We start from the raw sequence: 25,931 nt of genomic DNA, 5'->3' as shown, positions 1-25,931 counted from the left end.
ATCAAAAGAGGAAGAAGCAGCAGCAGCAGAAGAAGAAGAAGCAGAAGAAGAAGGAGGAGGAGAAGAAGAAGAAGCAAAAGAGGAAGAAGCAGCAGCAGAAGAAGAAGAAGAAGAAGCAGCAGAAGAAGAAGAAGAGTTTTTTTCTTGCAGGCGTTCCCAGGATCAGTGATGTAAGATGTAAGACAAAACAATCATTTTGGTAACTATTTTTTGTTGTTTTTTTAAAAATACAAAATTAACTAGTTCTTCAAACTGTCAGCTTTGCTATTTCTGTGTAAATAAAGTTAAGAATGAAAACATGGATAGTTGTGAGTTTTTTTTTTGTTTGTTTTTTTTTTATAATGGGGCAACAGCAGAGCAGATGATACTGAGGATAAAACGTCTTGCATGTTAAGACATATATAATAGAATTGATGTAAAGTCAGTAAGACTTTGAGCTTATTTAAGTGAAACAAGCATTTCATGACAATATTATTTTTCAAACATGAAATTGATCACGTACAGGTATCTGAAGTTATAGCTGAATGAATGTAAAACCACTGTGATCATGGACAGATCTGTAGCAATGGCTTTTATTCCCATGATCGGTGACCTATGCAGATTCTCCAAATAGGCCATGCCCACCTGATGATGCAATATCTGTTCCGCTGTCCTGAAATCCCTGGAAAACAGTGCTGAATGAGAGAGAGCTGAATGATGGCACTTCCGGTCAATGATGTCACATATGGGTAGAGTCTGAATTATTATGGGTCGAGAATGCTCGGCGTGACGGGGTTGAGTTCAGACTGAGGGACATAACTTTATAGCCTGGTTTTTATAAAATATCTTGCATTAAAAAATTCACAAGAAAGGAACACCAATCAATACTTAGCCTACATTACTGCCAAAATTATAGACACTGTGCACATTTTATTAATGATTTTCTAAGTACAAATTCAGTAAAGTGCCTCAGGGACATAATAAATTTCTTGATGTAAGATAGAAACAAGACATTATTTTATGATAAAGATGATTTGAATGCAGTAATTATTTGTATTCAATATAATGGACATACAAGTATTGTAAAAAGCTTTTAAACATTTCATTTTAGTGAACCACCACTTTAAAAAGTCTGTGGGACATTATATATATTGTCTATCTATCTATCTATCTATCTATCTATCTATCTATCTATGTAAATAAATAAATAAACTTGGGAAAGACCCTTAACCATCTCTGCTCCAGGGGTGCTGTATCATGGCTGACCCTGTGCTTTGACCCCTACCTCCTGGCATGCTGGGGTATGCGAAGAAAAGCATTTCACTGTGCTGTAATGTATATGGGGTGCACGGTGGCTTAGTGGTTAGCACGTTCACCTCGCACCTCCAGGTTTGATTCCCACCGTGGCCCTGTGTGTGCGGAGTTTGCATGTTCTCCCCGTGCTGTTGGAGTTTCCTCCGGGTACTCCGGTTTCCTCCCCCAGTCCAAAGACATGCATGGTAGGCTGATTGGTGTTTCCAGAGTGTCCGTAGTGTATGAATGGGTGTGTGAATGTGTATGCGATTGTGAACTGTGATGGATTGGCACCCTGTCCAGCGTGTACCCCACCTTGTGCCCGATGCTTCCTGGGATAGGCTCCAGGTTCCCCGTGACCCTGAAAATAATAATTATTAATAATAATAATTATTATTATTATTATTATTAGCATTATTTTTTATTGTTGTTGTTTTTAAAAAAAAATAAAATTCTATAACCAGAGGGGCACATTTACATTTTGAGACCAAAATGCCAGGGTCTTGAGCCAATAACAAACTTATAATTGCTTTTCACATGAACCGTCGTCATTTCCGCTTTCGGAAACGATTTAATTCGGCGCCATAAAACGCCCTGCCGCGCTCCGTTGTGCCTGACTGCACGAGGGACCTGTAAAAGCCTCCCAATAATGAAACAGCGCTCGGACCGCTGTGTTGTGGCCGCGGAGGGCTCTGTCCGGACCGCTGCTTCACCAACACACTGGACGGCTTGAAGCAGTATTTGAGCATTATTTGACCTCAACACGTCTCCAGCGCGTGCAAAACTCGACCATTTTTGTTTACATCCGCCATGCAGGAGTCGGATAAACGAAAAGGGGCGGCGACGGCGGACGTTCAGGTCGAGGAACAACCCAACGCGCTTATCGCGTGCAAAGTCCCCGAGCAGGTCTTCAATGACACCCACGTCAAGGTAGGCTACAACTCACCAGATACCTCGCGCTAAAGCTTCACCTTTAACACACAGGAGCCGACTCGCTTTCCGATCTGTTTACTCGACACCATTACGATTGTGGCGTTGACATGCAGGTGAGGCGTGCGATGAATCATTACGAGTCAGTAGACAATGACGATGCAGTGGATTATTATACATCAAAGGCTTAAGGAAAAAAACAAAACAAAAAGCTTGGTTGTCTAATATTCTGTGCCACAAATATCTCCAAAAAATACAGTGTGCTTATATATCCACTAATCTGTACAAATAAATCCGACCTCAGTCACCAAAATACTGTGTTCATACTATCCTTCATTATGGACACATAGATCACTATATAAACTGACCTGACTAATACCATTCTGCATTACTGAGACAATAATATTCACAGTTCAGTAGCTGTGTTTTCCCCACAAATGTGGAAGAAAAGTACAAAGGAATATTCAAGAAAAACAACAACAACAACAACAACAGTGTTACAATAAAACAGTGTGTAGACTTGGTCAAGCCAACATTATAACAATTTAATGCAAGAAAAAAATTCTTTACATTTTATGTAAATACAGTGTACTGTTCATAAGTAGCAACTGTGACATGGTTACATGTATCTTTTCATACCGTATGAATATTACAGGCAGATAATGGCTTACTGTACTTACAATCTAAAGCTGTGTTCACCAACCCTTAAAAGATCATACTCTCTGCAGACATGATCCACCACTTCTTTGTGCAAACCGATGCTTTCCTGTCCATATCTTGTAATTTGGGACAGCTAACTAGATAATCCGGGGGACGCTTGCATAACTGCAAACAGAGTATTGTATGAATTTGATTTTTAAGCGTTGAATCACAGTGTTTTAAGTCGTGTCTATGCATTGTCTTGTTTAAAGTGGCTAATTTGTTACTTATGAACATCTGAGGTGTTGGGTTATTATTCCAACAAGGGTTAGAATGGTTTCATATTTCCAGATAAATAGACTACGGTTCACAAACACAGTGTCGTCCACTACTGTTGGAACCCTTGGTAAATATGAGCAAAGAAAGCTGTGAAATATTTTTTTGTTAAAAAAAAAATCACAAAAATACTCTGCTCTCACATATCAAACAATTGCTTACACAACATAGGTTTATTAAAAAATATCTTTGTTAAATATAGGTGTGCAACAATTATCACCCTTTTATTCAATACTTTGTACAACCTCACTTTGCCAAGATAACAGCTCTGAGTCTTCTCCTATAATGCCTGATGAGGTTGGAGAATACATGGTGAGGGATCTTGGAGTATTCCCCCATACAGAATCTCTCCAGATCCTTCACATTTCGAGGTCCATGTTGGTGGACTATCCTCTTCAGTTCACCCCACAGGTTTACTATGGGGTTCAGGTCAGGGGACTGGGATGGCCATGGCAGGAGCTTGATTTTGTGGTCAGTAAACCATTTTTGTGTTTATTTTGATGTGTGTTTTGGATCATTGTCCTGCTGGAAGATCCAACCACAGCCCATTTCAGTCAGAGGCAGTCAGGTTTTCATTTAATATCTGTTGATATTTAAGTCCATGATGCCATGTATCCTAACAAAATGTCCAGGTCCTCTGGTAGAAAAACAGACCCAAAACATTAAAGAACCACCACCATATTTAACCGTGGGCATGAGGTACTCTTTTCCATATAGCTACCTCTCTGTGTGCACCAAAACCACCTCTGGTGTTTATTGCAAAAAAGCTCTATTTTGGTTTCATCTGACCATAGAACCCGATCCCATTTGAAGTTCCAGTCGTGTCTGGCACACTGAAGATGCTCAAGTTTGTTTTTAGATGAGAGTAGAGGCTTTTTTCTTGAAACCCTTCCAAACAGCTTGTGGTGATGTAGGTGACTTCGGATTGTAGTTTTGGAGACTTTCTGACCCCAAGACACAACTAACTTCTACAATTCTCCAGCTGTGATCCTTGGAGATTTATTGGCTACTCGAACCGTCCTCTTCACAGTGCGTTGAGACGATACAGACACACACGTCCAATTCCAGGTTGATTCATAACATTTCCAGTTGACTGGAACTTCTTAATTATTGCCCTGATGGTGGAAATGGGCATTTTCAATGCTTGTGCTATTTTCTTATAGCCACTTCCTCTTTTGTGAAGCTCAACAACCTTTTGCTGCACATTACAGCAATATTCCTTGGTCTTACCCATTGTTATGAATGACTAAGGTATTTTGGACTATGTGTTACCTCATTTATACCCCTGTGAAACAGGAAGTCAAATTCCTGTTCCTAGACACCCAGATGGGAATATACTTCAAATATATTTTTCTCATATGAATTTATAAGGGTGCCAATAATTGTTGCACACCTATATTTAACAATTTTTTTTTTTGATAAACCTGTGTTGTTTGCAATTGTTTGATATGAGTGCAGAGTATGTTTGTAAAAAAAAAATAAAGTTAAACAATAGTTTTCACAGCCTTATTCGCTCATATTTACCAAGTGTGCCAATATTAGTGGAGGACACTGTGGATGTAAATACCAGGAAACAAAAGTTGAAATCTTAAACTCTCGTCTCTCATCCATCTTTTGATCTCGAACCCAAATATTTTTGAAGTATAGCTCAAAGAAATGAATAAGCCTTGCCATTCCAGTAGTTTCAGAGGGAACTGTAAATTCTGTGGCTATGTATGATGTTAGTATAAAGAAATTGGACCTAGAACATCATTATAAATAATTGCAATCCCTCCTCCTGATTTTAGGCAGATCCAAGGTGGATCTTTGGTGTCTTTAGTTGAAGGAAAAAATGACAAACAAACAAAAAAAAAACAACCCAAAAGCCTTGGCAACTTCACCTTCAGTCTGTGCAGCATGGCTCCTCACTGCTGGTGGGCTGTGGTGCAGATGGCTGGTGTTGCCCTCAGCCTTGCTTGCTGCCAGCATTGCTTGGCGAAGAATAAACAGTTGTGCCACTTGACGGCAGTGAGCTCTGTCAGCCAACTGGGGGCACCAGCCTGGCAGTCTCACTCTCAGCTGAGCTCGGCTGGGCATTTGTTGTCTGATTGTTTTTCCCGCCAGTCTGGCAGCCTCCTCCTGCCTGCTGAATAGCGCCCCTCAAAGGCAGTAAGCAGCCAGTGGGGGTACTCAATTGGGCTCTGTTGCTTCGTGGAGAATAAACTGTTGTCTATTTATCTATGGACAAGGAAGAGGGCAAGGTTTCCAAAGCTCTCCTGAAAGGTGATGAGCTAGGTCTAGTTGCCTCGCTCTCCCGCCTGATTACAATTAAATTACTATTATGCATTGCTCCTCACAGCAGCTGTCAGCTGGATGAGTGGCACTCGCCACTTTGCAGAGAATAAACAGTTGTTGTCTATTCATCTGAAAGAGAGCAGAATTTCCAAAACACTCTGTGAACACTCTGTTACCCAGCTGGGGGTTTGGCATCACCCTTGTCTATTCTTTTGGAAGAGGGGCAGAGTTTGTAGAGCTCTGCTCGATGGCAGTGAGCTCTATCAGCCTGGCAGACTCGCACTCAGCCTCCTGAGCTGGTTGGAACCATTTAAAGTGTTAGTGGCCATTAAGTAGTAATGATAACTTTTGGTTCGATTCCCGGTCAGGGAATAACCCCAGCCACTGGAGAGATGCACGAGCTAGTGCACTCTCGGTTCCGGTCCCAAGCCCAGAAAATGGGGAGGGTTGTGTCAGGAAGGGCATCCATCATAAAACTTGTGCCAGAATCAAATATATGGACAGGAGATCATCTGTGGTGACCCCGAAAGGGAGCAACTGAAAGAGGGAGAGGGATAGGGATGGGGGGGGGGGTTACTTTTAACCATAGCGGTTCTACAAAGTGCTTTAGACTGTTTCTCATTCACTCACACATGCAAGGCTCTAGCCTGCCATTGGGAGCAGCTTGAGGTTAAGTATTTTGCCCAAGGACACTTCGGCATGTGGCGTTATTTGGGCCAGGAATCGAACCGCCAACCCTGCGATTAGTGGACAACCCGCTCTACCACCTGAGTCACAGCTGCCCCAATTAATGATCATTTTTAGATGATGTATTTTGAACTCTCTTGCATAAAGTAGAGCAGTAACAGAGGATCAAACGTGGATTTACTGTGACTTAGGGACGTGACTGGTGAAATTTTCCCACCAGTTAATCGACGTGACAACACTGCTAATACCGGTATCACCTGGGGGGGTGGGGGGGTGGGGGAGGGGTATCCCTCGCTTTTAAATCGCTTATGAATGCCCGTGCGGCGGTGCGCATTTTACTTTCGGTTTTGAATTTGTGGCAGTATGGGAGTGGCAGTTGTTTGAATGGTGGGTTCGTTATTATTCTTTATGAAAAACACAACAAAATAGTACGATGACAAACTTGCTTATATTAAACACAGAACTTTTGAATCCAAATCTTCTGCCCTCGTCTTGTCAGTCAGCTCGCCTCACTCTCGTTATGTGATGAATGAAATCTGATCTGTGCTGCGACTCTGACTCGTTTGGCTCATGCTGAATTGAGCGGACACGTTCAGTTTTTAATTGTAGTGTCCGTCATCGGTGTGTGGCCGAACACGGTGCAACATCGGGAATACCGACTATCGCAGCAAGCCTACTGCTACTTAAATATATTTTATGATTTTAATGAGAATAATCCTTGGCGCCATGTAAACAATGCTAAAACTTGATGTAGAAATTGTTACCGTGCTTTTCTTAAGTAACTCTCACACCAATATTTATTTCAGTGTGTGCTTGTTGAACATCCATACCGAAACCATGGCCATGAATATGGCAATCTATGTAAAGTAGTGCCCTTCTTTTGTGGTGATGAACATTCAAGGTCACAAACACTGTTGAATGAAATGAAATCATTTATTTGCATTGAAAGTGACTTTTGCAAGTTGGTGTGCGCCTTTTTTTTTTTTTTTTTTTTTCTTCTCTTTAGCATTACACTATTTGTTTAGCACAAATTCAAAAGCGTGTTTTGAACCTGCTTCTGAACATATCTGAATGTCTGATTGGCTGGGAGAAGGATTCTGGGCATTGTATTATTTATAATGGCACCTTTAGAAGCTGACATTAAAAAACAAAGCATCCATGATCCTTATTATTTATAACTTTTAAAGTGTCTTGTTTTGCACCATTGAGTTAAGCTTGATACAAATGCGATGAAAACTGCTAAAGAATAAAGATTAATATGCAGTTAAAATGTTGACTTCAATTAAAAATGAGGTCAAATATTTATTACATATCACTTATATCAGCCATTCAAATATCAGTTATTCAACACATCAGTTATTTGAATATCATAGTGGATATGTGCGTGTGGATCAATTATTTTGGTACAGAATAATTTATCCACACACAGTGCAGTGGACTGAAAGGTTAATACATAGGCAGCATTGATATTCGTCGTATAGATATGCTCCAAGCATAAATACGCACGTAGTAAGTCACTTGCAGAATTGTGTAGATTTAAACGTCTGAAACAGGAGGTTTTGATGACGTATGCCATCCTAAAAAAAAAATAAAAAAAAACTGGCAAACTACATCTGGTCTAGTCATACACTGCATGGTAGCAGATTAGGTCTCTGAAGGTATAGTCATTCAGAATGTTTTGTAAAGTTGGTGTAGCTTTCTTGATGTGCCATGTACTTGCTATTACGGAGGGGAAAAAAAACGAGACCTAAAATTAAGTAGAAAAACACTAAAAATATCCCTGACCTCTGTTGCTTTAGTGGAAAAAATACCTTTATACACAGTTTCCAGTGACATATAGGTCAGTGGCCTATTTGTAAGCAAGCTCATAATTGCACAGACACATGACACGCAGTGTGTATCTTTTTATGCCATTTAATAGAAACTTCAGGTAAATATATACTGTGCTGTAATGTGTGTGTGTGTGTGTGTGTTTTTACTCACTGACTGCACTGTAAAATTTACTCTTTTTATTTATTTATTTTTTTGCCAAAGTGCAGTAAAGATTTTTAAAAGACAGCATCTGTTTCACTTTTAGATGTTATTGGAAACAGCATTGTTACTAATGTACAGAAATATAATGTAAATAGAATATTATGTGACACCTCGCGTGCGCATTTATTTTCTAATAATTCAACAGACCGGAGTCAATTAGTCCGCTAATACTACAGTTCCCTCACCTCAAGACTTTGCTGAGATGTTTTACTTCAAGACATTTGTCAGGTTTTTGTCCTTAAAACCTCTCGGTGTGTGTGTGTGTGTGTGTGTGTGTGTGTGTGTGTGTGTGTGTGTGTGTGTGTGTGTGTGTGTGTAACTAATTTATTACGCATCCCATCTCAAGCCTCCATTGCTAATTCCAAAGCTAATTCATTTTAGAGCTAGTAACGGAGGCTTGAGCCATGAAAATAGAACAAATAAATATCGATTAAGCGTACTTGTTCACAAGGTTTTTCGTTTTGTACTACTGCAGAAAATACAACAAATAAATAGATAAATATTGATACTTTGTTACTGGCTTATCACACGTGCTTTTTGCTCGCTCTCTCTCTCTCTCTCTCTCTCTCTCTCTCTCTCTCTCTCTCTCTCTCTCTCTCTCTCTCTCTCTCTCTCTCTCTCTCTCTCTCTCTCTCTCTCTCTCTCTCTCTCTCTGATAACTGCATATCAATGGCTCAAGCCTCTGCTTCGCCTCGTGGCCGCATTACCACCTTGGATGCGCATTATTTTGCTAATAATTCAACGGCCTGTCGTCAGTTATTCCTTATATATTTCTGGAAACTCATTTTTACTGTGTGCTGGGGTGGACAGTAGCCTAACCTTTCCGTTATTTCAGTTAACTTGGCGAAGTGATGTGGAACTGTAATGCGGTCAAGACCTGACTGGAACTACTTCTGCTGTGCATTTACTTAAAAATAATTGCACACCTCAGAACGTCGGTCAGCCAATCAGAATCGAGAATTCAACAGCGCTGTGGTATAAGCTACGTTTATTACAAAAAGTGATCTCAGTGTTTTTGTGCTGAAAAACTTAACCAGATAACCAGACACTGTTCCTTGAAGCTGTACTGTGCATTTACATTTGTTCATTCACGTTTATACTAGATCTGAGGGAGGATACAATCCATGCAGTTGAGGTTTAAGGACATTGCTGAACGGTCTACCAGTCGCACTCTGACAGCCTTCTAATTAAGGCCAGTTCACGCTGGAAACGTCATGTGTAGCATCATGTCATAGATCAGATTTTTGGTAAAACCTGTCAATCATATCACCGTGTAAACAGTTTCACATGTTCTTCTTTATTTATTTTTTACATTTAGCTGCTAAATTGTATGCTGGATGACTGTATGTCGACTGTCTATTACAGGGTTACTCTGAAAATTCACTAAATAGTTAAGCCTAGAATAAGAAACAGATGAATCTGATTGAGGTACACGGACAATGCTGTGAAAAAGTATTTGCCTGATCCTGATTTCTTCTTTTTTTTTTTTTTTGTGTACATCTCATACTCAATAGTTTCAGATCTTTAAATGGAATAAAACAAAGGAAGCCTAAGTAAACACACATTTTTATTAAAAATTTTTTTTTTATTGAAGCAAAAAATGTTATCCAACACCTATCACCCATGTGATCATTGTCATCCAGTAGTACTTGAGTTTCAACTTACAGATTGAAGACCAGACATTCTCCTTTAGGATAGTCTTTCTGATAGTGGAGTCATGAACAGTGATCTTTATTGATGCGAGAGATGCCTGTATGTCCTCTCATGTTGTCCTTGGCTCTTTTGTGACTTCCTGGATGAGTCGTTGCTGTGCTCTTGGAGGGATTTTGGAAGGTCGGCCACTTCTGGGAAGGTTTTCCATTTGGAGATAATAGCTCTCGCTGTGGTCCTCTGGAGTCTCTGAGCCTCTGAAATAGCTTTGTAACCCTTCCCAGACTGATGTATTTCAATCGCGACCTTCCTCATCATTTCTGGAATTTCTTTCTTACCCCTGAAGGTGGTCAGAAGGTGCATTATTTTCATATAACGGCACAGGTAGTTCCGGCTGTAACATGATCATTAATAATTAATGTGCTCGTTCTAATGTTATTGTTTCTATGGTAGCAGCTCATACACAGGGACTTGTTCAGTGGATGATCTAATAAGACCGATAATAAATACATTTAACAATGGGTTGTTTAAAAAGTATTCTTATCATTAATGTGATGAAGTTTTTCGGAAGAAATTTCAGCCTCAGCACTCTGTTTGTACGTCTTTCCGTTTCCTCCATTTTCTCAGTAAAACGACAGGCTTGTGGGTGTGAGTGAATGAATGTTTACCCCAGCTATAAAGTAGGAACAGGCACGCGACTTTTCTCTGAGATGTTCCATAACATTAAACCTAACAATAAACTGTAAAATGTGCAGTTTGTGTCGTTCATTAATAAATAAAACATTTTAACTGCTGGTAAATCGCTGTTGTCTAAGCAGAATAACACACTCCAGACCATGCTGTTATACAAAAGTAATGAACCCACCCTACCCTCCGTGCATGCATTAGTTTTGTATAACACCACAGTCTGTTGTGTGTTATTCCTTACTTAGTTTCCGTCTGGTGACTCTGCCACTCTGCATTTTTTCCACCTCCTTATCTTGGTTTCATATTTCCATTGTTCCCATTTCCTCAGACTTGAGGAGTTTTAATGTTTTCTGACATGCTTTCTGGCTGACACGCCTTTCTCGTCAGGTCTCATCCTTCTGAACTATGTATAGTCAATAACATACAAAATTGAGCTTTTTCACTGTTGTCAGGTTGCACTCACAATATTGAAGCATGAGTGGGATGAGTTCCTGTAAATGTGTTTTCTTTTTGGAGGAGAATGAAAAAGAATGTGTTTTCATTTTTAATTCTTTTATAAACCTTATGATGTTTTGCGAGTCGGTGGTGCTATGACAATGTGCTAGCATGTGTATTACTACACTGCATTATGGAACACGAGAAACTTTTTGAGCTACATCCTGGAATGGATATGAGAAATATACATCACAACATCTCCTGTTTGGACTGCATCATTGGTCATTTGCTCACTTGCCATTGCAACACTGTTCAGCTATTTATCTAGTTATTTATTTATTTATTTATTTATATGCAATTTAACACCTTGAATGTGTTGACATCAAGCCGACCAAATGTGATGTGAATCTGATCTATGAGGACCGTTGAATAGATTGGTCTATAAACCCCACTTCCTGTTTCCAGTTGGTGGCGCTATGAAAATTAATCGCTGTTGGCATGTACATGTGATTTATGGGTCATCATTGGGAATTTTGGACCACATCTCATAATGTATAGTGCAGTTTTATGTCTCAGTTCCTGTTTGCGTGGCATGACCTGATTGATTACAGTGCCATAACAACACCATTTGAGATCAAATAAAATAAAAAAAAAATTCTTCACAATTTAATATCATGGATATCCTGATATCATCCTGACCAAATCTGGTCCAATGAATTGGTTGAACCTTCTAGGAGGAGTATTTAAAATTTTGGTAGCTGTCAAAATGTACTAAATCCAAAATGGCTGATTTTCGGTTTGGGTGGATGCAGTTATGAAATTTGTTTCTTAACAAAGACAAGAAAAATGTCACTGGGGTCTCGATAGAGTCCCTGGCCTACACCTAGGCCTAACCTTTAGCCAGAACATGATGGCATACCATACATTTCTGACCTTGTACCAAGTTTTGTGCATTTTTGAGCATGCTAAGTACCTCAAAAATGGCAAACCATTTTTTGAAAATAAATAAATAGCAGTCCTGCCAAAAACAATAGGGTCCTTCACACCCTTGATGTTTATTGTGACAATCTTAAACGATGGGCAAGGAGAAGGCGGGAACTCACTGAATATAAAGTTTAATAATAAACAAAACTCAAAACATAACAGAAAAAACAGTTGAAACACAAATCGCAGTGCTTCCAGCCACTCCTTTGTCGCTCTCTCACTGATTAGACAACACAGAGAGAGACAGGGACTCCAGTCCCCAGGCATGCTGTCATCTTCCCAGCTGGGAAGCGATCCCCCACGACGGCAGACAGTGGCACTGGACTTTGTGGCGGTTGGGTATGGCTCCTCCCCTTTTCAGGCAGACACCAGCCACACCAGCGGGTCCTCCATCCTCCCCTGGTTTATCCTAAAAAGAAAGGACTGGCTGTGAAAGAATTTTATAATAGAAATGGAATTCACAGACAAGTACTGGAAATAATACTTTGGACTTTCTTAGCAGCAGTAGTATAATAAAACGGTTTGTATTGTTACATTCCCCTTTTATGCACCTAAAGACAACTAAGTACAGTCCTTTCTGTCTTGGTGGCTACACTTGTGGACCGTGATGAGTTCAGCCACGCAGCAGTTCAGGTAAGGCTGTTTAGCAGTGAATGTTACCATGTTATTTTGCAAGCAGCAGAGTAGACAGTATGATGATACTTCCTGAAAATCGGGGGAGGTGGTCTACAGGAAGACTTTAGTCTTCACCAAGTTACAGGACCTTCTTTGTTGTCATTACCTATTTTTTAATTTTTATTTTTGTCATCTTCAGGACCAGTTTGAAACACTGTTTCACCAGTTCGATGTAGGAGTATATTTCCAGTTCTTCAAAAGCTTTCGGCGTGTACGCATTAACTTCACCAACGCAGTGGCTGCTGTTCAGGCAAGAGTGAAACTTCACAAGAGTGATTTCAATGGCAAAGAGATGCGCCTCTATTTTGCCCAGGTACCAATAACCAGTAACCCACAATCAGGAATATCATTGTCTATATAGATCATCATTACTTAATGCACGTTACATAAAGTTGAGTCAGTTTAAGAACTGGACTGTAGCAAACTGGAATATATGCATATAAAAAAAATGTGTGTTGAATTTAATTTAGACCATATGTTTCCTATCTATCGTTCTTTGCTCTCCGATCTCCCCTTGCCCTATTCTTTCTTCAGTCTGTGCAAATCGGCAGTCCTCGACTAGAGCCCCCAAAGCCAGAAAAGCAGTTCCTCATTTCTCCTCCAGCCTCTCCTCCAGTGGGTTGGGAGCAGGCTCCAGATGCTATGCCTAGCGTTAACTATGACCTACTGTGTGCTGTCTCCAAACTTGGTCCAGGTAAAAAATCATTACAGCAGCATCAGTAGCGAATGCAACATTTGATGCGAAATTAGATCTTGCACATCAGTGGTAATATTTCTTAGCCTTACTGTGGGCTATTCTAGTTATTCACCTTGGCTAAATTGGTGTTAGTCTAAAAACATGAAAAGAAACAGGTAAGACAATTAACCAATTTGCTTACGTTTATTTATTTATTTATTTATTTATTTATTTATTTATTTATTTAAATATACAGTACACTAACATGATACAGTATACTTACCCCTGTTATAACCGCAGGTTTTTGTGATGTAAAAAATGATGCCAAGAAAAATCATTTCAGAACTTGTTCCACCTTTGATGTCGTCATAATGTGAAAAAGTAAGTGCACCCCATGGAAATTGTTGGCTTTTGTGACCTATTTGGACAAGCAAACATTTGATCATCTTTGAAACAGTGCCTATTAATAAAGTTGATGTAATTGACCAAAACTACAAGGAAAATTAGCTTTTCGAATCATTTATTCGAGAGAACTCTCAATAGATGATATTCTTTAATGGAAAAAGTAAGTACACCCTTGGCCTCAGAAGATAGTATTGCCCCTTTTAGCAGAAATAACTTCTTGTAGGCGTTCTGCATAATTGTCCACCTGTCCCTGACATCAGCTTGCTGGAAATTTTGATCACTCTTTCATACAATATTCTTTCAGTCGCAAGATGTTTGAGGGTTTTCTTGCATGTACGGCCCATTTCAAATCCCCCCACAACATTTTAATAGGATTCAAATTCGGGCTTTACACTGTGTTTCACAGTTGGTATGAGGTGCTTCTCCTGAAAAGCTGTCTTTGGTCAACGCCAAACATGTCTGCTGTTCCTGTGAGCAAACAACTCTCTTCGATTCCTCTGAAGAGGCCACAGCACATTATTCCAAAAAGGCCTGATCTTTGCCTATATGCTCAATGGCAAACTGTAGTCTTGCAAAGGCTTTTTCCTGGCACGTCTCCCGTGCAGGTCAAATTTGTGGATGATTTTCCTTACAGTGGACTGATGTATTTCAGATAATTTGGAGATCTTTTTAAATCCATTGCCTAACTTGTAGGCATCTGCAACCATTTATTCTGAAGGCCTTATAGAGCTCTTTAGATCTTGACATGATGACACTCAATAGCATAGGGAACACCAGACATTACAGTGAGGCGGGGGGGGGGAGTATTTGATCCCCTGCTGATTTTGTACGTTTGCCCACTGACAAAGAACTGATCAGTCTATAATTTTAATGGTAGATTTATTTGAACAGTGAGAGACAATAACAACAAGAAAATCCAAAAAAAAAAAAAAACGCATGTCAAAAATGTTATAAATTGATTTGCATTTTAATGAGGGAAATAAGTATTTGACCCCCTCTCAATCAGAAAGATTTCTGGCTCCCAGGTGTCTTTTATACAGGTAACGAGCTGAGATTAGGAGCACACTCTTAAAGGGAGTGCTCCTAATCTCAGCTTGTCCACAGAAGCAATCAATCAATCAGATTCCAAACTCTCCACCATGGCCAAGACCAAAGAGCTCTCCAAGGATGTCAGAGACAAGATTGTAGACCTACACAAGTCTGGAATGGGCTACAAGACCATTGCCAAGCAGCTTGGTGAGAAGGTGACAACAGTTGGTGCGATTATTCGCAAATGGAAGAAACACAAAAGAACTGTCAATCTCCCTCGGCCTGGGGCTCCATGCAAGATCTCACCTCGTGGAGTTGCAATGATCATGAGAACAGTGAGGAATCAGCCCAGAACTACACGGGAGGATCTTGTCAATGATCTCAAGGCAGCTGGGACCATAGTCACCAAGAAAACAATTGGTAACACACTACGCCGTGAAGGACTGAAATCCTGCAGTGCCCGCAAGGTCCGCCTGCTCAAGAAAATACATATATATGCCCGTCTGAAGTTTGCCAATGAACATCTGAATGATTCAGAGGACAACTGGGTGAAAGTGTTGTGGTCAGATGAGACCAAAATGGAGCTCTTTGGCATCAACTCAACTTGCCGTGTTTGGAGGAGGAGGAATTCTGCCTATGACCCCAAGAACACCATCTCCACCGTCAAACATGGAGGTGGAAACATTATGCTTTGGGGGTGTTTTTCTGCTAAGGGGACAGGACAACTTCACCGCATCAAAGGGACAATGGACGGGGCCATGTACCGTCAAATCTTGGGTGAGAACCTCCTTCCCTCAGCCAGGGCATTGAAAATGGGTCGTGGATGGGTATTCCAGCATGACAGTGACCCAAAACACATGGCCAAGGCAACAAAGGAGTGGCTCAAGAAGAAGCACATTAAGGTCCTGGAGTGGCCTAGCCAGTCTCCAGACCTTAATCCCATAGAAAATCTGTGGAGGGAGCTGAAGGTTGAGAGTTGCCAAACGTCAGCCTCGAAACCTTAATGACTTGGAGAAGATCTGCAAAGAGGAGTGGGACAAAATCCCTCCTGAGATGTGTGCAAACCTGGTGGCCAACCACAACAAACGTCTGACCTCTGTGATTGCCAACAAGGGTTTTGCCAACAAGGGTTTTGCCACCAAGTACCACAAGTTTTGCAGAGGGGTCAAATACTTATTTCCCTCATTAAAATGCAAATCAATTTATAACATTTTTGACGTGTTTTTCTGGCTGTTTTTGTTGTTATTCTGTCTCTCACTGTTCAAATAAATTTACCATTAAAATTATAGACTGATCATTTCTTTGTCAGTGGGCAAATGTACAAAATCAGCAGGGGATCAAATACTTTTTTCCCCCTCACTGTAGATATGAGCGGGGAATGAGTTAGACAGGTTCTGCTCACTGGCACCCAATCAGAACACCTGATTCAAATTTTATGGATTTGAATGTGTAATAAATGTAGGGATGTACTTACTTTTTCCATGTGACTTACCAGTTTTTTGTTAATTTACATTGTGAAGATTATTACAAAATGTCAGCTTTGCGTGTCACTTGATTGTGTATCAGCTTTATTAATAGGCACAGTTTCAAAAGAGGCCATGGTCTGCAAAGAGCTTGCAAAACATGTAGTTGATCTCACTGTCAAAAAGTATCGTTCAGGATAGAGGGGTACAAAAAAATTTCCAAAATATTAGATGTTCCATGGAACACTGTGAAGGCCATCATCAACAAATAGAGAGGTTTGTGACCAGAGTGACATTACTAATAACAGAATGTCCCTCCAAAATTGACGAAAGGACAAGACAGTCTCTTGTATACTTCATATGTCTGGGGTAGGGTGGCCCTTTCCCATGGAAATAAAATATCAAGCCTGTCTAAATTTTGCCAAACAATGTAGCAAAATTTGTTCTGGTATGATGAGACCAAGGTAGAACTTTCTGTGTGAAATTCTAAAAGATATGACGACTTATCACGTGAAGAACAACCTTCCCACTGTGAAGCATGTGGTCGCAGCATCATGCTATTGGGCTGCCATCTATTTTGGCACAAAACCTACTGACCTCTGTATGAAGAGAAATTTCACCTTTCAGCATCTTTTTCTGAATTTCATCAAAAACATGTAGAATGACTTGGAGAGGACTTTACAGTAGATCCCCTTATTATTTGATAGTCCTGGAGCATTTTTGCAAGAAAGAATGGAATAAAATTGCCAAATCAAGGCATGTTAAGTTGGTAGAATCTTACCTAAAAAGGCTGAGTGCTGTATTACAAGCAAAAAGTGTTTAACAAAGGATTAGTTAAGGGATGTGCATACTTATGCAAACAGGTTATTCTAAGTTTTTATGGGGTTTTTTTCCCACCATTTTCTTTTTTCTTTTCCCCTTAGAATTTTTCAATTTGCTTTTCACTGGAATTTTGTTGGTTGCTAGATCACATCAAAAGTAGAAAAAGATCTGCCATGATTTCTCTTGCTTTCAAACCCGCAGTTTTAAAATGCACCTATTATGGTTTTTCAAATATTACCTTTCATGTGGTGTGTTATAGAGCTGTTTGTGAATGTAGAAAGTCTGCAAAGGTTCAAAAATCAAAGCGCAAGACAAACGGAGCCATTGACTCCCAAACGAAGGAACCATTTCTGACCAGCTGAAAGAGTCGTTAGTAATTCCGGACTTACTTCCTGAACTAACCTACGTAATTCCGGACTTACTTCCTGAACTAACCTACGTAGGTTTGTAATAAAACGCTCCGCCTCTGGTCTTCATCGGCTGCTTGCTGACAGACGGAGCTGAAACTCGTTACGTTAGTGGCCCTTTCCTTTTTGAAACACACTGACAGCGGTAGACCAATCACAGCAGACTGAGACATCTGACCAATCAGAGCAGAGTATGCTATCTGAAAGGAGGAGTTTAGAATGAGTCCTTTAGAACTGATCATTTAACGAGTCGTTTGTGACAATGGGGGGGGGGGGGGGTAGTAATGCTGTAGTTTAAATGATGAGCATGTTAGTGTTTTTTGACCTCGGATGCATGAATCTATTGTATGAGACTTTTAAAACAAAATTAGGCACGTTTCAAACCCATAATAGGTGCTCTTTAACATTGATGTGTAGACATTTTATATCCACTGTACATACTGTTTTTATTATTAATTATACCTGTTAGTAATGTTTTAGGTAGTCTAACATTTCTTGAAGCCTAGATATTGTCGTTCACGTAATGTGTTTTGTATATACCACCCCGTACAATTGTGGTGAACAGAAAAGCATCTCAGAATGCACAACACATTGAACCTTAAGGTGGATGGGCTACAGCAGCAGAAGACCATGTTGGGTTCCACTTCCGTCAGCCAAGAACAGAAAGCTGAGACTGCAGTGGGCACAAACTCGCCAAAACTGGACAGTTGAAGACTGGAAAAACAGCCTGGTCTGATGAATCTCGATTTCCTTTTCTTAATCTTATAATTTTCTGTTTTAGGTGAGCAGTATGAGTTGCACACTGGAACCACCACCACTCCTAGTGTGATAGTGCATGTGTGTGAAGACGACAGCTCGGGTGACGAAGAAGAAACGGAGGGAGGAACCCGGGCTCGCCCCAAAATCATTCAGACTCGGCGGCCAGATTACACTCACTCTGTCAACAAGTGAATTTACTTGACCATGCTGGCAAACTAGTAATTGAACTGATAATCCAGTTTCACCCTCCACATCACCATGGAGGCAGCAAAAATAAGCACCTTTTTCTTATATGTGGAATATTCCATCTTTACCATCACACATGCTTCTAAATTAAATCTGGTTAATTACAGTAGAACAAGATCTTTTTAGAAGTGAATTTAATTTAATTTAAAAAAGATGCTTCTGCTTGGCATTACATTCATATACTGAAAAATTGGCATTTGGAGGGTGCTTGCCTGTTTTTTGTTTGTTTGTTGATTTTTTTTATTTTTTTTTTAAATTCATTTTATCGTCATGTGTGAAAATGATCTCTACATTGTTAAGGGCCACTAATGTAGACCAACTCATTGTCAATATGTTGTAGCTTGTTGTGTCTGTCCATGTTGGTTCTAGTATTGTGCAAAAATGTAATTAGCGTTACTGCAGTTTTCAAACGTTTTTCTGATTTATTATGCACTTGGGGCCGTATTCAGAGTTGAGTTAAGCATGTGGTGAGGGGTTAATACTATAATTGCACCGATTTGTTATTTAGACCTCAGAGACAACTACAGTGGACAGATTTATTTATTGGGGGTGGAAAAAAAAATCAGGCGATGATCGCCATGAAAACTTTTTTTCTTTTTTTGGTCTTCTTTTCATTTATTGTAAACTATTTTATTGTGTCTTGCTTTTAGGGTATTTTTATTGCAAAAAAAAAAAAAAATTAGTCTTCTTTGTCCCTCAACACTTTCTATCCTTTTTTTTTTTCCTTTTTTTTTCTGGCTTAAAGATAAGCGCTAATCTTTAAATGTGCGCTTCTCTTTAAATCTATCCAGACAGACTTGCAAAACTCCTTTCACAAGAGCTCTACACAAATTCAAATCGGACTGATTTCTTTTTTGTTTAGGAAAGAAAGGCAACTTCTCAGGCATGAACTACATGTGGGTAATTTTAATAGTTCAAGAGAACTTTCTCTTCATGGATAGTGATGTAATTGAACACAAGTCTGAATACGGCCCTTGAAGAATAACGCCTTATTATGTGGTACACGTTTGACATGACTTGAGTGTCGCTTCAGATCTGTTCCATAAAATGATCTAATGTGATCTGTTGTACTCTGTTGTCTGTGGAGATTAGTCAAAGCCACTGTCCGAGGGTAAAGAAGTAGAATTTTAAAATGCATCCTGTGATTTGTAGCAAATTTACCATCATCTTTACTAAGTATTTGGTGTATTTGAATGTAGCCCCTATCCATTAAATAAGCTTCAGGATTATATCTTGAATGAACTGATCTCATTCTTAGACAGCAGGAACATACTTTTGGGGGGGGGGGGGGGATGATTTGGCAATCCAGTAAATACAGTTGGGTCCATAAGTATTTGGACAGAGACCGCTTTCGTCATTTTGCCTCTGCACCACCATGATAGATTTGAAATGAAGCAATAAGTCAGAGTGAAGTGTAGACGTTCAGCTTCAAAGGGTTTAACAGAAGTATTGCATTAACCATTTAGGAATTGCAGCCTCTTTTTTTTTTTTAACCACAGTCCCTCCATTTTCACAGGCTCAAAAGTAATTGGACAAACTAACACACACGCATATTAAGATTATTTTTAATACTTGGATGCAAATCAGTAACCAAAGCCAAAACTTTGTTTTACACAATTAGACATAGCTTATTTTATGAGTGGAATTGGTAAATATATTAAATTAATTCAAAGTATAAAGTTATGTTTGATTATTTGCATTCATTTTTGTTAATGTATAGGTCTAGATTTAGCCAGAACATTAAAACCACCTACCTAATATTGTGTAGTTCCCCCTGGTGCCACCAAAACAGCTCTGACTCGTCGAGGCGTGGACTCCACAAGACCTCTGAAGGTGCGCTGTGGTATTTGGCACCAAGACCTTAGCAGCAGATACTTTTAGTCCTGTAAGTTGCGAGGTGGGACCTCCTTGGATCTGACTTTTTTCCAGCACATCTCACAGATGCCCGATCGGATTGAGATCTGGGGAATTTGGAGACCAAGTCAACACCCTGAACTCTGTCATGTTCCTGAAACCATTCCTGAACAATTTTCACAATGTGGCAGGGAGCATCGTCTTGCTGAAAGAGGCCACTGCCATCAGGGAATACTGTTGCCATGAAGGGGTGTACTTGGTGTACAATAATGTTTAGGTAGGTGGGATGTGTCAAAGTAACATCCGCATGAATGCCAGGACCCTAGGTTTCCCCAGCAGCGCATCACACTGCATCTGCCAGCTTGCCTTCTTTCCATAGTGTATCCTGGTACATCAGGTAAGCCATGCAAATGCAACTACTGTCCACATGATGTAAGAGAATACATGATTCATCAGACCATTACTCCATGGTCCAGTCCTTTTCCTCAGGTGCCCATTTTAGGTGCTTTTGGCGGTGGACAGGGGTCGGCATGGGCACTCTAAATGGTCTGCAGCTATGCAGCCTCATACCCATATGCACGATTTGTCCTGACTCCTTTCTGTTATAGCCAGCATTATTTATTGTAATTTTTTTTTAGCAATTTATGGTACAGTACCCTAACCCTACAGCTATCCCACGTCTGTGGCATCAGACCAGACGATCCAGCGTTCACTCCCCACACACACGCGCACACCAATGATCCTTGGGTGACTGTGACCCTGTCGCTGGTTCACTGGTTGTCCTTCCTTGGACCACTTTTGGTACTAACCACTGCATTCCAGGTCATCTAGCCATCGCAAATTGGCCCTTTCCAAAGTCGCGCAGATACTTTATGCTTGCACTTTTTTCCTCCTTCTAACAACAACTTCGAGAACCAGCTGTTCAATTTAAACTTACTCATAGTAGCTTGCATTTTTGCTACGTGACTTTTTTTAAATTTATTTTTTATAAATGAGCTCAGTGGAAGAAACTGATAAATATGACCTTGAATTTGTGATTCACCTGGACAACCCGATAAGTCGTGATAACACAACAGAATTATGCTCATGAGGCCAACACTGGAGTGTAGTGTAAAGTGTCCCCATACTTTGGAGGACAAATGTTTTCTGTTTATAATGAATTCGTCTATGAAACATTAACTACACACAAGTATCTACTAAATTTTATCTGGAAAATTTGCAGTACTATAGTTATCTGTTGCAAAGAGTCTTAATTCTAGCGTATACCATGTTATAATTCTGACATGTGTAGGGACGTACTGAACCTCCAGATTTCAAAACAAGTGCAAGTGTTCATTAGTGTTGATTAATATATTTCAAATATATTTTCCATATCTGGTCCCATGTTATACACCACAGTGCTGGGCTACGATATCGTGTAGCAGCTCGGTAGAAGAAACTGGTGGAATTAAGCCTCTTAATTATGCCACTCTGTAAAAATACTTAAACACTGTATAAACTGGAAGTGGCAGCATTGCTCAAGGCAGAAAAGAAGCTCTACAACACACTCAACTTGTGTCAGAGGTCCAGAATTTAATTTGTGTATCAATTGGGGTAAAAATGCAGGCCAAAGACAGGACATATCTATCTGTATCTAGAAGTTGCTATCCCAAACAGAAGTTATAAGTACATGAGCGATCCCTCATGTTGGTAAAACTCCAGATTCTGCTGTAAAATAAACAATAATTTTATGGCTATTGCCCCTATGATGAACATTTTAGATGAGTCTATTGTATGTGATGAAACCTTAGAAGAAAGGTCCTGTTACTATATAAATGCATAAATTCTAATACAGTACATTTCAGATAATGACAAAGTATGTAAATGGGAAAACTAATATTTATATGTATAAAAATTATTTTCCCCCTCGAAATGCTGCAAACCATTAATATTCATTTATATACATTAAACATCTAACACTGGTCTGCATTTCAGACTTTTAAGCGGTATACTGATATAAACAAAGAATGTAAACTGGTCCAAAGATATCCACTTATTTTATTGGATTTTATTACTTATATACAGGCTTCACAGAGTAATAAATAAGAGTGTAGTATAAAAAGATAGCAAGCAACATGGATTGGCTCCAGGTTAACAAATGAAACAGCTCCACCTGCGGCCTGATCAGTAGATTTGTCAATGGCACCACGGTTTCTGTGTGAGGGTGTGGCCGTACATCTCTGGGGAAATAAACGAAAGTCATACTGAAATACATTGGTATGTACTATAAAATTACTATCTATCTATCTATCTATCTATCTCTCTCTCTCTCACTCTCTCATATATATATATATATATATATATATATATATATATATATATAAATAAATAAATAAATAAATAATACTAACAGGAAGCTGCATGGACTAGGAACATACTTCCATATTTCTGCCCACATAAAGTTCATATGGCTATGATAAAAATGTAATAAACTTTTAAGTATTCCTTTATTTGACATGGCTTGCATTAGTCATTTATTTCTTTTTGGTGTTTAGACCACATCAAAATATCTAAGTGCCAGTAAGTGTAGACAGTCTTTTTTTAATGTAATGGTATTTACAGCCAAACTGGGTATACATGTACATACAATGTGTAGGACTTACAGCACTTCCTATATGTGACCCCCCTCACCTAAAAGTCCACTTTAGTTAAGGGCTTTCTCCAGAATTGACAGGTGTTTCATGCTTAGTGGATCTCCACTTGTACTGTTCAAGGGGGAAAAAAAAATAAAAAATCTGTTTCTCCCAACAGGCTTTCAGCTGCTTCAGTTTCGGTGCCTTTTCATCCTCTGAATGTTTTTCTCAATTGCCCATGATTTGTTTCATAAGGTCTCATAATATGAAATTTCTTACTTAAGTTACTTAATTTCTTTTGAAATTGCGCTTTTTGTCTGTAGCCATGACTGAACATCTTTCATACTCAATATCATTCAATAAATTCATTTGCACGTGTAGTCAAAGAAAAAACAGCTCTGGCAATTTAGCTAGTTAAGTTCATTAACACAGTCTGCTGCAACTGTCAGGTGAAAGGACTGGTGTTGGCTGGTGGACCACCTATCTTATATTCTAAGAGAAAATCCGATTAACATCTATCCATAGGCCGCATTTGGCCCTGGGGCTGAACTTTGGACACCCCTGGAGTAGAGGAATTGGCAATGAGCATGGGCCAATTGTAAAAGCTGTTAGTGGCAATGCAACAACACAGTGAAAGTGTGGGGCTTGGAGAAGCTCAATACAGCCACCTCACAGTGAGACAGCCAGTGTACTTTCAGTAGCTGCCCACATCTGGATACAAACAGATTTATTCATAAATCTTTTGGACGAGCATTTACACAAGAAATTTGGTATTCATTAAAATGAATGGCCTTAATTATAGCAAATTTATTTGTCCTTCTCATGGGGCTGTTACACCGTTAAATATGATATTTTTATCACCATAGACAAGTCAAAATAATTTCTATTTCTACCTCTGAGAAAGTCTTTTTTGCCATTTACTTGTCATTTTAGTGTTGAGCTTTGTCTACAGTATCTCACAAAAGTGAGTACACCCCTCACATTTTTGTAAATATTTGATCATATCTTTTCATGTGACAACACTGAAGAAATGACACTTTGCTACAATGTAAAGTAGTGAGTGTACAGCTTGTGTGACAGTGTAAATTTGGACATTTCCACTTAGGGGTGTACTCACTTTTGTTGCCAGCGGTTTAGACATTAATAGCTGTGTGTTGAGTTATTTTGAGCGGACAGCAAATTTACACTGTTACACAAGCTGTACACTCACTACTTTACATTGTAGCACAGTGTCATTTCTTCAGTGTTGTCACATTAAAAGATATAATCAAATATTTACAAAAATGTGAGATACTGTATTTTGGGGTTTTGTAGGCGTCACCCAATGCAAATCAGCTGCGCACTGAGAAGGGCAATATATCATTTTAATACATCATGTCATGCATCTTGTTGGTTGGAGCACAAGAAATCATAACTTGATTGCTAATCTCACCCTTTCTTCAATGGATAATCTCACCTGAATACTGTAGACTCCAAGAAAGTCTGCTTTAATTCTAAAAAAAAAGACCATGATGCTCATGGGTTGAAAATGTGCACACGAAATGTGTGGCCGTAGCTCTTAAAAGTGACACAGAAACATGGCTTACTTTGTTTATCCTGCTTTCTCTAGCACACCAAGATGTTCAGTCATCCTTCTTGTTGTCGTGAAGTTCCTGTGTTTCCTGTGCAAGTTTTCTCTTCGCCTCAACCTTCTGTTTCAGCTCTGCTTGTACCTTCTTCTGCTGATACAGTTTGGCTCCAGCAAAGGCAAGACACAAGAGAAGAGTCTTGGCCGCCAGAATGTAGAGCAGTAGGGGAAAGTTGTCCAAAACCTAAAAAAACAAAAAAAAGCAATAATGATAAGGAAGATGGACTGGCACCCTGTCCAGGGTGTACCCCGCCTTGTGCTCGATGTTCCCTAGGATAGGCTCCAGGTTCCCCGTGACCCTGAAAAGGAGCAAGCGGTTGAAGATGGATGGATGGATGGAATCCATGGATGGATGGATAACGATGAGGAATAATAAACACGACAGGGTATGGTACTTAACAGATTCAATGAACACAAACAATCTTGTGAATTCGTTCATGAATTGAGTGTCAGTGGTAACTGAAACTGTATAATAAATGAACAAACACTCTCGTACATTCATGGACTGTTTGTGGTAATTGAAATCGTATAACAAATCTGAATTCTATACTACAAAAGCCAATCCGGCATAAAACCAAAGAAACCTTCTGGTACCTTCTGGAAAGGTCTAAAGCAGCTGAGGACTGGAAGGGGGACTAAAGATGGCAGAGCAGCTGCTTTACTACTTCTACTACTACTACTACTACTACTTTTTACACATTTACTTACTGATATCTGAATAAATCCTAAATAATTAAGTTAAAAACAGTTTATTCAGGTTTGGTAATATTACAAGACCTCAACCCCCTGTCACTGTTTATGAGCAATACAAGATATTCAGACCATTGTTTAAAATAAGGTATTGTTTTATATATAGACCTAATTTTTGGCTCGAGTATATGAAGAGTTATATGAACAGTTTTCAGGATTTAACCAAGATAAGGTCTGAACTCTACACTTTGCCTAACACAACACAGGGTATTTACGTGTTAGTCTTCAGGAGTAAGGAAATATAAACTAGTGCTCGACATGTTTAACACTACTCATTGTTAAAGCCTCTCACACTGAATGGGGGGAAATGCTCCTTACCCGCCAGTTTATCATCTTCGTTCTTTGCTTTTAGAATCTTCAGAAAACCTCAAACAAGTCCAGCTGGGTGAGCTTTAGTTCATTTTTAGCTAACTCAATACTGTTCTCACTCCTATTTTCCTCCACTGGTTGTTACCGCATATAGATCAGGCCCCGCCCCCTCAGATTCAGATCCAATGGGAGTCTGTCCTAGCCCTACAGCGTGTGCTCCAGTCAGGGCTGTGTCCTAAATGGTGCCCTACTCCCTTATTCGTCTCACTAGCCATAATACGAACATCGTGGAATAATCCATGTAGTCTACTCAAATAACCAGCCCAAAGTCTTTCTAGGAAAATTTCTCCACTCGGCGGCCATTTTTGG

General features: G+C 39.6%; 2 protein-coding genes across 5 annotated transcripts; one reads left to right on the top strand and one right to left on the bottom strand.

Moving 5' to 3' along the window:
- Positions 1-1,852: 1,852 nt before the first annotated feature.
- On the top strand, positions 1,853-19,641 carry rcan1b (regulator of calcineurin 1b). Of its 2 annotated transcripts, none has more exons than XM_017457276.3 (4): positions 1,853-2,202; positions 12,743-12,916; positions 13,138-13,297; positions 18,187-19,641. In XM_017457276.3, exons 1-4 carry the CDS (start codon positions 2,083-2,085, stop codon positions 18,354-18,356), a joined length of 624 nt encoding a protein of 207 aa, XP_017312765.1. In that variant the 5' UTR covers positions 1,853-2,082; the 3' UTR covers positions 18,357-19,641. The 2 variants fall into 2 exon arrangements, with proteins under 2 accessions (XP_017312765.1, XP_047007415.1); XM_047151459.2 differs by lacking the exon at positions 1,853-2,202 and adding an exon at positions 2,204-2,318.
- LOC124626388 (small integral membrane protein 11) lies at positions 12,044-25,931 on the bottom strand. Of its 3 annotated transcripts, XR_006981170.2 has the most exons (4): positions 25,572-25,930; positions 24,463-24,687; positions 20,165-20,371; positions 12,044-12,337 (listed from the first exon to the last, which is right to left on the bottom strand). XR_006981170.2 is itself a non-coding variant. In XM_053676008.1 (3 exons), the coding sequence occupies exons 1-2, from the start codon at positions 25,584-25,586 to the stop codon at positions 24,499-24,501; spliced, it is 204 nt and encodes a 67-aa protein (XP_053531983.1). In that variant the 5' UTR covers positions 25,587-25,931; the 3' UTR covers positions 12,044-12,337; positions 24,463-24,498. The 3 variants fall into 3 exon arrangements, 2 of the variants coding, with proteins under 2 accessions (XP_053531983.1, XP_053531982.1); XM_053676008.1 differs by lacking the exon at positions 20,165-20,371 and having other exon boundaries at positions 25,572-25,931; XM_053676007.1 differs by lacking the exons at positions 12,044-12,337; positions 20,165-20,371 and adding an exon at positions 22,282-22,483 and having other exon boundaries at positions 25,572-25,922.

The sequence above is a fragment of the Ictalurus punctatus genome, chromosome 26 (genome assembly GCF_001660625.3).
Source record: "Ictalurus punctatus breed USDA103 chromosome 26, Coco_2.0, whole genome shotgun sequence".
NCBI lineage: Eukaryota > Metazoa > Chordata > Actinopteri > Siluriformes > Ictaluridae > Ictalurus > Ictalurus punctatus.
Note: the sequence above shows the minus strand (reverse complement) of the source record. Positions and strands in the feature narration are given on the sequence as shown.

Excerpts from the sequence above, each read along its gene's own strand:
- rcan1b (XM_017457276.3), top strand. The coding sequence starts at position 2,083 with ATGCAGGAGTCGGATAAACGAAAAGGGGCGGCGACGGCGGACGTTCAG. Across the intron at positions 2,203-12,742 it reads TCAATGACACCCACGTCAAG|GACCAGTTTGAAACACTGTT; the intron begins GTAGGCTACAAC and ends TGTCATCTTCAG. Across the intron at positions 13,298-18,186 it reads TGTCTCCAAACTTGGTCCAG|GTGAGCAGTATGAGTTGCAC; the intron begins GTAAAAAATCAT and ends TTTCTGTTTTAG.